Source organism: Myotis nattereri, assembly GCF_964212035.1.
Source record: "Myotis nattereri genome assembly, chromosome: 2".
Taxonomy (NCBI): Eukaryota; Metazoa; Chordata; class Mammalia; order Chiroptera; family Vespertilionidae; genus Myotis; species Myotis nattereri.
Window position 1 is genome coordinate 196,026,456 of NC_138076.1, and position 14,798 is coordinate 196,041,253.

At 40.0% G+C, this 14,798-nt stretch overlaps 1 protein-coding gene across 1 annotated transcript; it reads right to left on the minus strand.

Annotated features, from left to right (window-relative positions):
* Window positions 1–483: 483 nt before the first annotated feature.
* On the minus strand, window positions 484–14,156 carry NDUFA12 (NADH:ubiquinone oxidoreductase subunit A12). The gene is made up of 4 exons (XM_081084638.1): window positions 12,898–14,156; window positions 11,935–12,017; window positions 9,696–9,783; window positions 484–758 (listed from the first exon to the last, which is right to left on the minus strand). Exons 1-4 carry the CDS (start codon window positions 13,131–13,133, stop codon window positions 578–580), a joined length of 588 nt encoding a protein of 195 aa, XP_080940764.1. The 5' UTR covers window positions 13,134–14,156; the 3' UTR covers window positions 484–577.
* Window positions 14,157–14,798: the final 642 nt, after the last annotated feature.

Below are 14,798 nucleotides of genomic sequence, written 5' to 3' on the forward strand. Positions count from 1 at the left end.
CCAACGCCAACGACCCCTCATTTCCCTGAAGGTCTGCCTACAACCCATTTTTTGGAATCAATACAGACATTAAAGTTCTTTTGTTTGCAAACAACAACAAAAAATCAGTGACCCTAGTTAGCTTAAAGAAATAATATAGTGGATGGATTCTAGGATGGTCCACACATCCAAATAAACTGGAAAGAACCAAAGCTCAGGAAACATGAAATCTCTGAAAACCTCTGTAGAGCTTCCATAAAAGCCATCCATCCAGTTCTGTTCACTCAACCTCTCTGTCTCTCGAGAAGATCCGCTGGGCTCAGCTCAGCTTTGGGTCTTCCCCTATCAATCAGCTATGGTAGGAAGGCAGGGTCGCAAAGCACAGACATGACCCCGGGTAAGGAGAACTGTAAACCAGCACCCACCCCAACAGAAGTCTACTTCAATTACCCACATCTGTAAGCCTCTATTTTGCAACTGATAAATAACAAGGGCAAAAAGACATTGTTTAATCAAATAATTTTAATTAACAGTAAGCAGCAAAAGTGCAATGACATGAAAAGCCTCATATTTTACATGTTTAAATTGTTCACTGTCTTTACTTGTAAGGTGTTGAAGGTGGGACCCACTCCTGAATCTTCTTTCTAGTGGTGGAATAAGGTACATATTGCTCTGAAGTGCCACTCAGGTTGAATTTATGGTTTGTCCAAATGAATTTACGAGCAGTAGGTGGTTTTGTTGTTGGAGGATCATCAGTCATACAGTGAAGCCAACGGTGCCTTAAAGAGAGGAAAGAAGACAGTTAGAAAGAGGCCGTGCAGTGTCAGGGAGGAAAGTTAAGAGGGCAGCTCTGGGGCTATTTTGTTGCTTGAGCTCAAATCTTAGCTCCATCACTAACTAACTGAACTTTTCTATGACTTAGTTTTTTCATCTGAACATCTTATTTCCTAAAGAGGGATAAGGATTAAATGAGATGATACACATAAAGCACCTAGAAAAATTCCTGTGCATAGTAGGAATTCAACAAATGCTAGCTATTACTATTATCCTTACTGTATTTCATCAAATCTAGGACACCATCAATTTTAAGATACACCATTATTTTATGTATCTCTAAAAATTAAAAAATGCTGCCAATTAAATTATGACACTATTGATAGAATATGTACCTAATTTTAGATGTAAAAATATGTTAGAAAATTGATGAACTACAGTATCACTATGAGATGCTAGAGGATGACTCTGGAGTTCCTGTGTGCTGAGTTGCTCTGTCTCATGAAGCTGTAGTTGGAAACCCAATGCTGAGGAAAAGGAAGAGGTAGAGGGTCTCTACGTGCACCTTAAATTCAAGCTTAAGTCTGAACACTGGAGAACATAACATTTGTTACCTTAAAATTATTAGATCACAGTTCACAAGTATTTCAGCTTTAAGCATTTAACCATTTAATTTCAAAGGATACTTGCTGGGAGGGGCCAGAAATCTGGCCTAAAGGAAGCTAGGAGCTTTCCTTGGAGTCTACAGGGGAATGTCTCTCTAATGACAGAGAAAGGAAGAATCAATGTCCAAGGGACAAAGAGTAGAACTGAGCAGGAAGCCAAGCTGAATTTATATGGGAAAGGAAGGAGAGAGAACTCATCCCAGATCCCCCAAGGCTCAGAGCTCATAATACAGATATGACCCTATAAAAACAGGGAATGAGGAGACAAGCATAGAACGCAGCTCCAAGAAAAAAGAAAAAAAAAGGTTGACCAGCTACAGAGAAAAGGGTAAGAGGAGGAGGTTTCACTAAAATAATTAAGACTAAACCTAATAAGAAAAATTTATGATGCTATGTATGTTCAAGAGTGTTTATTAGCAATAATTGATAATACATAAAATCTGAAAACGTTTACCCAGGAAGGCTACTGGCAAGAGTCAGGGAATGAGTAAACAATTTATTCTCATAAGAAACAGGCTAGCATAACCCTTCTGTTACAATTAGTATTAAATAAAGGCTAAAGAAATAATATGATTTCCACACCAAGGAGTTTTTGCAAAACAGGTTTTCAGCTGGGTCATTTTTATTCCAATTAACTAAAGACACCATTGGACTAACAGCACTGTCTAGAAAACTATGTTGCAGCAGGCATTAGAGCTTCAATTTTATGTCACTGTTATTTTCTTAAAGGACAAAATACAAAATTACTTAAACTTGATGATAAAGGCAGTGACACTACAAATGAGGACACTGAGAGAAAGGCAAAAAGTTATAAATACCAAAGAGATAAATACTTATAATGAAAATATAATACATTTTGGGAAAAACTCAGTACTCAAATATTAGTTGTGTCAAAATAACTGGAAACAAAGATATTAAATGACAATTATATACTAAGCTGCTGTAAGAAAGAAAGAACTCTTACCATTTGCAACAGCATGGATGGACCTGGAGAGCATTATGCTAGCGAAATAAGCCAGTCAGAGAAAGATAAATATCACATGATCTCACTCATTTGTGGAATATAATGAACAACATAAACTGATGAATAAAAATAGATAGAGAGATATAGAAGCATTAAACAGACCAAGAAACCTCAGAGGGAAGGCAGGAGAGGGGGTGTGTGTGTGTTGGGGGGAGGGTAAGAGATCAGTCAAAGGACTTGTATGCATGCATATAAGCAAAACCAATGGACACAGATAGTAGGGGGATGAAGGTATATGCTGGGGAGGTGGCGCAGGAGCAGGCGGGGAGAGGTCAACGGTGGAAAAAGGAGACATAGGTAATACTTTCAACAATAAAGAATTTACTTTAAAAAAATTACAACACAACTCAAATGAAAATAAATCCAACAAGTGGTTGATCCTATTTTCAGCTGTATAAGAGGAAAAAGTGTGTCAGGGAACAGGGAAGACAGACTAGTCCTTTCTTTTTGAAAATATACTAACTTCACTTAAATAGCCCCTCAGTTTGGGTGCATTCAAAGTGCAAAATGAAGGGGTCTATTTTGAAAATCAGTGCAAATGAAAACAGTCTTTAAGATTAGAATTAATAACAAAAATTAAAAAGTTTAATTTTTCACCCTAGCTGGTTTTGCTCAGTGGATAGAGCATCAGCCTGCAGACTGAAGGATCCTGGGTTCGATTCCAGTCAAGGGCACATGCCTGGGTTGTGGGCTTGATCTCCAGTGAGGGGCATGCACAAGGGAGCCAATCAGTGATTCTCTCTTATCATTGATGTTTCTATCTCTTTTCCTCTCTAAAATCAATCTATATTTATAAAAGCCTAAGCAACCGTCCGACCATTCAACCAGTAGCTATTATGCGCAATGACCACCAGGGGGCAGACCCTCAATGCAGGAGCTGCTGAGCTGCGGTGACTTGTCAGCTCCGGTTCTTGGGTGACGCACCCGGAACGAGGGAGAAGAGAGCCCAATTCTGATTCTGGGATACATCATCCAAGAACCACCCTCTTGCAATCCAAGACCCCTTGGGGGATGTCGGAGAGCCGGTTTTGGCCCAATCCCTGCAGGCCAGGCAGAGGGACCAATCTATGCACTGGGCCTCTAGTAAAAAAATATTTTTAAAAAAATGTTTAATTATTCTTTTCAGAAAATACCAGGAAATAAAACATAGCCAAATAACTGCTAACAACAACAATAAAAACATAGGCAGTTTTAAATCTTTGTTCTCCTTAGATAATATTCTTAATTTTGGGAATCAAGACTGGCTTCTGACCATTATGTCCATGTTTCAGATGTTTTAACTGAGCCTAGAAATGCCAAAGATTTTTCAGTTTTTCAAAAAATAAATAAGAAAGACTAAAGAAAAACTCCAGAGTGTGTTATGAGGTAAAAATACTCATTATACTAAAACTTGTATTACTCCATCAGACTTCACTTTACGAAATATTCTAACACACATCACTTAGTCACAATTTAATGTTTCACATTTTAAAACTGAGGAAGCAGAATTGAAATGACTTTCACAAGGTCCCACAGCATGTATGTGAGTTACAGAGCTGAGGCTTGAACACAGCTTCCCAATGGTGAAGCCAACCCTTTGAAGAGAAACTTAATTACAATCAATAGATGAAAACCAGATTAGGATTACAATAGCATCTAGGTATCTGCCAAAATCCTGAGACTCATCTAACCCCAGGATGGGATTGATAAATTTAACAAATTTTAAAAACAAAGATAGCTCATTACAAAATATCGAACTCAAACTCTGTTAGTTCAGTTAACTATTTTTAATTAAATGCAAACTGAATTAAAATCCCAATAGGGTTTGACAATGATAAGGATCAGCAGAGTCTATCTAAGAAATAGGTTTTTAAAATATGGAATTGTAATTAATAAATATTAATTTTAAACCTACGTTGCCATTAATCCTTTTTACATAAAATAGCCCCCCAGACACTAAAAATTTCAAACTGACAAACAGAATAGTGAAATGGGAAAAACATCTGTGATATATTAAGTGAGGAAGGAGAAAGCAAACATCATATCATGCATAATAAACAGATATATGCAGGGTGGGCAAAGGTAGGTTTACAGCTGTAAGTATGGGAAACACAGTTTACTCTTGTACTATTATCTACTAGAGGCCTGGTGCACAAATTCGTGCACCAGTGGGGTCCCTCGGCCTGGCCTATGGGATCAGGCCAAAACCGGCTCTCTGACATCCCCTGTGGGGTCCCAGATTGTGAGAGGGTGCAGGCCAGGCCGAGGGACCTCACCAGTGCATGATCGGGGCCAGGGAGAGACGTAGGAGGTTGGTCAGCCAGGGAGGGACCACGGGAGGGCTCCAGGGTGTGTCCAGCCCATCTCACTCAGTCCGATCGGCCGGACCCCAGCAGCAAGCTAACCTATCAGTCAGAGCATCTGCCCCCTGGTGGTCAGTGCACGTCATAGCGACTGGTCAACTGGTCAACTGTCAGGCCCCTGGTGGTCAGTGCACGTCATAGCGAGTGGTTGAGCAGCCTTAGCATATTATTAGCATATTAGGTTTTGATTGGTTGAATGGACGACCGGACACTTAGCATATTAGGCTTTTATTATATAGGATTACTTATTGTATTACTTTCTATACAAATAAATGTAAGTTTACTTTTGCCACACCCTGTATGCAAATATACTCATATATGTGCCTACACATAGTTAATTATAATCACAAACCTTCTAAGAAGGTGTGAGCAATAAACAACAATCTGTTCTTTAAAAACATTCCTTCTCTATTCAAAAGCAGACCCTCAAATATTTGTTTAATCAATGAATGAAATGTTAGCAGTGCTTGTTTCTGGACTAAGGAACTAGAGTTTATTTTGGTTCCTAACTTTATTTCTCTGGATTTTCCAAGTTTTCTATAACAATTATAAATTTTTATAATCAGAAAAAAATTAACTGTGATTATAAGGATTGTTTTAGTAACATAAAACTGCTTATAATATCTAGAGAAAAAAAACAGAAGATAACATTGACAATGACTATGAACACAACTACAATAAAAATTATTTAAAAGGACTAAAGGAAATATGCTAAATGTTGTCAGTGGTTGTCTCTGCCAGATTTTTAAAACTTTTTTGCTCTCTCCACATTTTTTCAAGAACAGATTCCACTTAGATTCAATAAAGTTCATATTGCCAAATCAACAAAGACACTTCTCTGTCCTTATCTTACTCAACCTCTCAGCAACAATCAATACAGGTAGCCTTCCCATGCTGCTGAAATGCTAATCTCTCTTTCCTCTTACCTTGCTAGCTGCTGCTCATTCTTCGGTGCTGGCTTGACCTCTGTGCTAAGCTCCAGATTCAGTTACTCTGCTGTTTTTGTGGCATATCTATTCACTTGGATTTCTGACAGGTATCTCAAACTTATATCTCCAAAAAAGAGGCTTCTGATTCCAACCCTCCACACACCCCAACCTCCCTTCTCCCAGTATTCCCATCTGAGTGAATGATACCACCACCTATGGATCACCTGATTCCTCTCTATCACCTCCCAATAATCCCCCCGACCTGCCATCCTCTTCTCTACACAAGCTTCTAGAACATTATATGCCAACCAAAAAAACCCTGATCAGTGTATACTGTATACATTTCACCTCCTCCACATCTGTACATTCCCAACCAAAGACTGAAAACAGTACAGGCATTTACAATCTGCAGTTAAGTGGATCCATGCAGTTCAAACCCGTGTTGTTCATGGGTCAACTGTATAAACTCCAAGAGAGCAAGGATGCAACAAGAAGAACCTGACATTGCTTCTGTGACATTCCTGCCAGAGCATAGTCTGAATCTAGTCATAAGGAAACACAGGACAAACCCAGGCTGGGGGACATAATATATAACATATCTGACCTGTAATTTTCAAAAGTGCCAAGGTCATAAAAGATAAGGAAAAGCTGAGCAACCAATCCAAGGTGCAAGAGCCTAGAGAGAATTAAGATGCACATGAAATGTATGATTAGATCGTCTTGCAATAAAGGATATTGTTGGAACCACTTGATGAAACTTGAATGAGGTCTGAAGATGACACAGTAGTGGTGTATCATTGGTAATTTCCTGACTTTGATGGTTATATTGTGGTTATGCAGCAGGAATCACACATTAAAATATTCAGGAGTGATGGCGCATCATTTTGGCAACTTAATATGAAATAATTCAAATACTTGTAACTTTTCAGAAAATTTGATATTCCCAATTTTTAAAAAATTGTGAAACAGATCACATCCTACCCTACCCTCCAATGACTTCAAAAGAAATTTAGAGAAAAAGTCAAAGTGTTCACCATGACTTACAAGATCTACATGATCTAGGCCCTATCTATTTCTCCTACCTCATTTCCTAACATCTTCCCCTCTCATTCCATTCCAGTCAAATTGGCCAGATTGCTGGTCTTTGAATACAAGCAATACATCTCAAACACACAGGGCTTTTGCACTTGGTTACTGCTGCCTGGAGCTCTTCACCACCATCCCACCCTCTTCTCCTTGCTCTCTTCATTTCCTTGAAGAAGTCTTTACTAACCCTAGGATAAAGCAGCCACTTAACCCTCCATGCTCTTTATCCCTTTATGAATGCCAGCTTCATATTATCTTCTTTGTGTTTATTGTTGCCTAAACATATAACATATCTATTTTTCCGTCTGAGAGCAAAAACTTTGTTTTATTCACTATTGTACCCCTGGTGTCTGCAATAGGTCTTTGCACTTGATAGATATACAATAAATAGAGTTATTTGAATGCATAAAGATGATAAACTGCGTATGTTATTCATTACTCTATGTGTAAGATAATACCTGGCTCTAATAAATCAACCCTACTTCAAACTTATTCAGGAATCAAATCACAGGCAAGAATCCACAGATTTAGAATTCCACAATACATGACACTCAGCAAAAGGGAGTCTGAGAAACAAACAGCTGCGCTTGTCTCACATCACTTCTTCCCACAAAGACTAACCACAGGCCTTCAAACTTCTCTTACAAACAAGGGTCATTGAAGGTACTCAGCCCTTAGAGGAGGCTCCACTCCACAGAGAAATTCAGCTCTATATCCTCAATTACCCTCAGGCACCTGCTGGAGTGCTGTCTTCTACCACTGTCAGCTTTTTTCCATGTGTTGCCAGATTATATAAAAGGGCTTGCTTGGCTGAACAGCACTTTTATCTCTTCATATCTTCTACTATTTTGTAATTTTAAATTTGATTCATCTCACATAATTTAAATCCCCCCCCACGCCCTACTCTCCCAAAATATAGACTCTGAGACCAATGTTAGATGAGTACTCTGAAAGAGATAGATCTCAATGCGAACAACACACCCACCTGCCTTCTACATCTTTACAGGACCAATCCCACCCGAAAAAACAACCAAACAAACAAATAAAAACCGGAACACCTCACTTTCTAAAACCAATAATTCACTTTGAGACCTTGGTCTTGAGTAGTGCCCCGACATACAGAATGCTCCGTCGGAGAAGGCAGATAGCTCTACACCTGAAATCACAGCTCCCCAGAGCTTAACAGGACCATACACTACTTCCCATTTAAAAGAGGAAACCCAGCCTCAGATGTAGCATCAGTGTTGCTGGGAAGAGCCAATGAGTTTCAGTGTAGACATAATCCAATACTGAGGTTCTCAAACCACATTGATGTCATGGTTCAATGCTGCTCACTGGTCCACGTGGGAGACCAGAGGTTGAAAACGGGTTGTAGGTGAAGTCTTCTAAACATGTTTGCTTAGCTCACACAATAGGAAACAAAAACAAACCTATTCTGAACAGTCAAATAGCCCATTTAGTTGAAATAAAATTAAAAATTCACTTCCTTAGTCACATCAGCCACACTTCAAAGGGACACATGTGGCTAGTGGCTACCCTACTGAACAGAACAGATACAGAACATCCTATCATGTATTAGATAGTGAGGTATTTAAGCTGACAGATATTTTCAATTAACATAAAAAAACAAGACATCTCACCATAAAATACAGATTTATACTTTCTCTTGAAAAGTCATGTATCTGGAAACAACTGGTGAAATTCTCACCTGATGGAACCGAGGAAGAAAGAATAGTGCTGCGGCGCTCTCTGATGTAGCGTGTGCTTTTCAGTTCATTATACTCCTCCCTATTCCTTATGGTCTCACACCTCACTCGCTTTGGTTAAATGCGTGGATTTCTAGTTGAGCTTTTACAATGGAAGTGAATACTCTGAGATTATCCCACGTGCCAAAAACTATTACTGATGATTAAGCTCAACTGAAATAAAATGTCAGTTAACTTGATAAACTTACTTTCAGTTTTTTGGTGAAATTTTCTAAACTAGAAAGGATCTCCCCAGTTTATTGTATATCAAACAAATGGTATTATTCAGCAATCTATGGAATAGAGATCAGTACTTTGTTTTGAAATACTTAATATAAAATTTGGCAATTCAAGTAAAAGCATTAGAATTTCATTTCAAAATGGTTACATAGTTTATAGTTATAAAAACCAGTTTTTAGCGATCTAAGGAACTTGGGGTTCTCATTTTACAGGTGAGAAAACTAAGTCCCAGAGAGGTTAAGGAACTTGCTTAAGGTCGAGCTGCCAAAGAAGATTAGCGGCAGAGTTCTTTTTGCTTTTCCCTTCACCCACAGCCAGGTGATACTGTGGAAAATTGTTTTTTCCCCCAAAACAGCCACACCACTATATATCCCCACAAATAATGTGTTGTCACACCTCCACCAAGAGATAGGGTCTATGTTCTCTCCCATTAAATTTGGGCAGAATTATCTAATTGCTTCGACCAATGAAATGAGAAACTGATACTGAGTGATCTCTAAGACTAAGTGTGGACAAGGCCTGTCTCCCTCCCTCCCTCCCTCTCTCTCTCTCTCTCTCTTTCTCTCTGCACTTGCCTGAGGAAGCCCCAGCTATGTCCCCAACTGACAGTCAACATCAACTTCCAGACACTGAGTGAAGTCTTCAGATGGCTCCAGCATCCAGCTTTTAAATCTTGCACCTAAGGCCCGATATCCTGGAGCAGAGATAAGCCATCCACAGGTTGTTTCTATCTAAATTCCTGACCCACAAAAATTATGACATATATAACTGAGACAGATGCTTTCAGAATATCATTAATTGCCTTATAAATAAATAAGCTATTTAATAAATGTTTGTATAATAAAACAAACATTGCCAACCCCCTTGTCTCCCCCCACCCCCCCAAAAAATAGAATGCTGACTTAGCTTACCATTCAGGGGGCACCATGCTTCCATCCACATCCCAGAATGTATTTCTGCCATTCATTTCAGTAGTGTATATAACCCATCGGTGACGGCCTGAGTGGAAAGAGCAACATTTAGAAAAACGTGAAAAAATAAAGACAACTTTAAAAGGAAACACAAAAAACCATAATTGCAAAATATCAAAGAAGACAACCTTTTAATTAAGACTTTTATGTGCTCTTACATAAGAGAAATAGCCCCCAGGTTGTAACAGTGAAGGCAAGCTCCAGGAAGTGTGTGGCAAGCTTCTACCAACAGCCTGGCAGCTGCCAGAGCAAAATCCCTGCACAGGGACTAAAACCTACTCTGTGGGCAGGGCTCAAGCCTTTCCCACAGTGGAGAACCACTGCTTCCACCCATGCCAAGAAAGCAATGGAGAGGGTAGGGGAATATGTGCCCAGCCAGTCAGGGTATTCAGGAGAGAAAGTGCTCCTCCTGCGAATGGGGCAGGAGAAATGTATTCACAGCAATCATACTTGGATTATATGTTTCCATATAAATATTTTTAAATGACTACCAGAGATCCTTTCAGAAACTGAATACACATAATAAGCAAAATATGTAAATGATGGTTAAATAAGGACAGTTCATGTCATCAAAATAATACGACTACATTCTTGTTTAACACATTTCTATGGAGTAGTTGGAGGCCTAACCACAATTTACAAGACTATTTCTTTCTTAATTTTTTATTATTATTATTTTTTTTAGAGAGAGTGGAAGGGAGGGTGAGAGAGACATGTCGATTGGTTGCCTCCCACACACGCCCTGACCAGGTCTGGGGATCAAGCCTGTAACTGAGATACATGTCCTTGACCAGAATCGAACCCGGAGCCCTTTAGTCCATGGGCTGATGCTCTATCCACTGAGCCAAACTGGCTAGGGCAAGAAGACTATTTCTATTCGGTCTTTGCCTTAATATGGGCAAAGACCTGGATTCCAATCAAGATTCTGTCACTTATCTATGAATATTAGGTACATTTTATGAGACTCAGTCAGTTTCTTTGTCTATTAAAAGTAGATGATTATACCTCATCTGAAGGTTGCCGTGAAAATTAAATATCACACACATACACCTACTTTAACATCAGACATGTAAGTGCATAATAAATATCAATTCCTTCTACCCCTTCCTCACTGCCCCACCCCACAGGGAATACTGAATTCAACTCTATAACAGATTTTAAGCCAATAAGCACAAGGTAATCTGCATTTACTTTATAGAATTTATTTTATAATCAATAAATATAAAGTTAATGCAATTTAAACATGACCATATCTATTTAAAGAAATACAGATTTCAACCACGATTTGCTTCTTCTATTAGAGAGATTACTCTTGACAATAAATAACTAAAAGTAAGCTATAATCCAATAAGGCAGGGGAACGTGAAGGCAAATAGAGAAAACCTTGGGTAAGGTTCATAGGGTTAGGCCATGACGCTAGAGCTGGGCCTTAACAATCTTGAGACAAATATATTAAAATTTTAAATGTGTATACTCAGACTCAGCAATTCCACTTACAGAAATTTATTCTTAGAATATTGAAAGTAGGTACAAGCAAGTTCACTGAAGCATTGTTTCTAGTAAAAAAAAAAAAAAAAAGTTGAAGGCAACCTAAATGTCTATTGACAGTAAAGTGTTTGGCCCTAGCCGGTTTGGCTTCAGTGTATAGCCGTCGGCCTTCAGACTCAAGGGTCCCGGGTTTGATTCCAGTCAGGGGCACATGCCTGGTTTGCGAGCGTGGTTCCCAATGGGGAGCGTGCAGGAGGCAGCCGATTAGTGATTCTCGCTCATCATTGATGTTTCTATCTCTCTTTCCCTCTCCCTTCCTCTCTGAAATCAATAAAAAATATATATATAATACATATATATATAAAGTGTTTGAAAAAATAATGGTTCTTTCATACAATGGAATATTGTGTTGTTATTAAAAAGAATGCTGTGAAAAAAAATTTTAATAAAAATACACAGACAAATATCCAAACAAAAAAGAATGCTGTAGATACATCCAACTAACTAATATGGGAAAATTGCCCAAGGTTTTTTGAAAAAAAAAAAAAAATTTCCATTTATCAACAACATGAATAAAAAGAGTGTATGTAGATTTATACATTTATTAAAGAAGCTACTTGTACATTATGAGAAACAGAGTCAAATCAAAATTTAAGCTCACTCCCTTTACTCATACCGATACTGCACTCACCAAAAAACTGCTTGTTGTCTTCATAGTACTTGTTTCCATATTTGTCTTCCCCCACTAATGTACCAACCCTCACATCATTTGCCCTGTGAATGCCCAAAAGAAAAGAGATAGTTTAGGAAGATTCTTTGTTCAAAACACAAACATAAGTAGAGAATACCGACTTTAAGAAACAAAGGCTGCCGCATCAATAAGAAAAAGGAGGAGATGCTCGGGGAGGGACACTAGCGTAGCCTTCCAGCCTTCATCTCGAGGCTCACCCCGCCCACTGCTGAACACTCGCCTCCAGGAGCAGCTCTAGAACACACGCTCCTGCTGCCCCCAGTGCCACCTGAAGAGCACAAGACGGGATCAACTGGCCCAGACGATATACTTAAACTGCACTAAATATAAAGATGCAAATTACAAAACTCCTTTTATCTCCTATCAGAGGCACTGGAGTTAAGTAAAAACCCTCAGGAAATCAGGAAGCCAAAGTACATCATCTTAAAATGGTATGACTGTCCGAGCTGTCATTCGACTCGGGGTCTCCAACCGGCTTCCACGGACGATGCTGCTAGTCGGATTCAGCGAATGTCAGGACTAGCAGAGACCTTTACGACCACCTTGTGCAACGCCTTACCGCACAGAGGAGGAAACTGAAGGCCAATAAAGGGTAAAAAAGACCGTTCCCAAGGTCACACCGTGGGTGCTTAGCAACGCTCATTACGCTCCAGGAATCAGGGCAGGGGGCAGCCGAGATGCCCTCGCCTCCACGTCCCAGCCGTGTCTGGAGCTGGCTGTGGTCCTCTCTCTGGGAGACCCCGGGAAGAGACTATGGCCCGGGGGATGAAAGGCAGAGATTGGGCCGGCTGCCCTTGACCAGAGCTGCGGTTTCTCCAAGGTGACCCAAGCCCGCGCCCCTTTCCAAAAGCCCAGCCAGCTCAAGTCCAGCCCAGAGGCCGGGCGCATGGCTCCGCCGCCTACCTGAAGAGCATTCGCAACCAGCCTCGGAGGCCGTTGTGGCCGCTGACCTGCTGCAGTCCTCGCCTCAGGACCTGCAGGAACTCCATCTTGCCCCGCAGGCCTGGCCTTCCGGGTGCGCTGCTCAAAATGCGACGGGGGAAGCGAACGCTCACTTGCAGGGAGCCTTCCACACAAGGTTCCCACCGTTCTGCGCATGCGCGCACCGCCGGAGCTTGCTTGCGCGACCGCTTTCTCATTTCCGAAGAAAGTGCGGTTAGGTTTCCTTGGGAAGCAAAGGCACAATAAACGTTCACCAATGCATGTAAGTTGCATTTAGAAGGCGGGATATGTGGTGGAAAACACCTAGACTAGGCTTCCCCAGGTGGAAGTTCCTCTTTGGGGGACCCCAGGTTCCCCATCCCAAATGATTGATTCAGACTTCTCCAAAATCCTTCCTAGGGCCAAGATTCTTTAGAAACAAGATGCCATTAAGGAATTCAATATCGAGCTCATAATGATATTGAATACACATACTAGCGTTGTGTAGGAACAGCGAGGAAGAATCGAAACGTATATGATTAAGTATCTGCTCTCAAGGATTTGGTGATTTAGTTTCAAGGTTAAAATTCAAGTATTTAAATTTATTACAAAAGTAATTTGTGCATTATATATAGTTTACTTTAAAATAAACAAATATAAACTAATGCAATTTAAACATGACCATATCTACCTAAATACAGATTTCAATCAGGATTTGCTGCTTCTATTAGAGAGATCAATCTTGAGAATAAGTAACAAAAAGTAAGCTATAATCCAGTGAGGCAGGGGAATGCAAAGGCAGATGGAGGAAACCTTGGGTATGTTTTCATAGAATTAGGCATGACCCTAGAGCTGGGCCTTAACAATCTCGCAATAAATACATTAAAAATGTAAATGTGTGTACATACGTATGTACAATTTATATTTTTTATATATGTACATAATTTTTTGATAGTTCAATTGATGTTTCTTTCATTTCAGATTTAACCCATTGGATTTAATATTCAAAGTGTGCATACATTTTTTTTTAGATACCCTATATATATACTGTCACACAGAACGGAGCAACACAGTCGCAAATGAAGTCCCTAAATCCATTCCCCCTCACCCAGAACTGCCTGGAGTGAGGCGGGGCTCAGAGTCTGATCAGGAGGCCTCCTGGATCCTCAGAGGCAGTGCCCATAGCTCCCTTGCTTGAGGATGTGTAAACCTGCTCCAGCAGTGGCACAAGCCCTGGTCCCTGGGTGTCCTGCTGTCCAGAGAAATCTTCAGCTTGTCCAGGTAGGAGTCCTAGGACCTCACCAGGTCAGGGGCACTATGGTAGAACTCCACTACCAGCAGCATCTCATGAAGGATGTCATTAGTCAGGAAGCTATCCTGGACATAGGCTACCTCCACCTCTGTGGGGATGCTGTAAATCACTGGGCCTTTGCCAGCAGGGACACCAGCCGGTTACTACCAGCCACTCCAAGCCTCCCAACCCATAACGCTCCATCCCACACACCAGGCCCTGCTGTGCATATTTAAAATTTGAAATAATGCAGGCTATTAAATAAACACCATTCCTAATTTTCCAGTGGCTATTTCAAACAATATGCTTTTAAAAAAATCTGTATATTCCTTGACCCATCAATTTGGAACATTTTCTCTGATTCTCAACTATTTGAGATGAGAAATTTAGCACCTCACTTTCTTCCCCTATTTTCATCCTTTGCTCTTCAGACTCTAGGTCAACATTATCATTACTTTCAAAAGATTAAGGTTTATAAGATTTACACTTGAATTGTAACTGCAAGTTTCCATTGTTGTGAGTTTAAAAACTGAAACACAGTATTTCATGAAAGGATCAAGTAATATAACTAGATCCAGGAAATACTATTAAA

Excerpts from the sequence above, each read along its gene's own strand:
- NDUFA12 (XM_081084638.1), bottom strand. The coding sequence starts at position 13,133 with ATGAGAAAGCGGTCGCGCAAGCAAGCTCCGGCGGTGCGCGCATGCGCA. Across the intron at positions 12,018-12,897 it reads TGGTTGCGAATGCTCTTCAG|GGCAAATGATGTGAGGGTTG; the intron begins GTAGGCGGCGGA and ends GGGCATTCACAG. Across the intron at positions 9,784-11,934 it reads AGACAACAAGCAGTTTTTTG|GCCGTCACCGATGGGTTATA; the intron begins GTGAGTGCAGTA and ends CTTTCCACTCAG.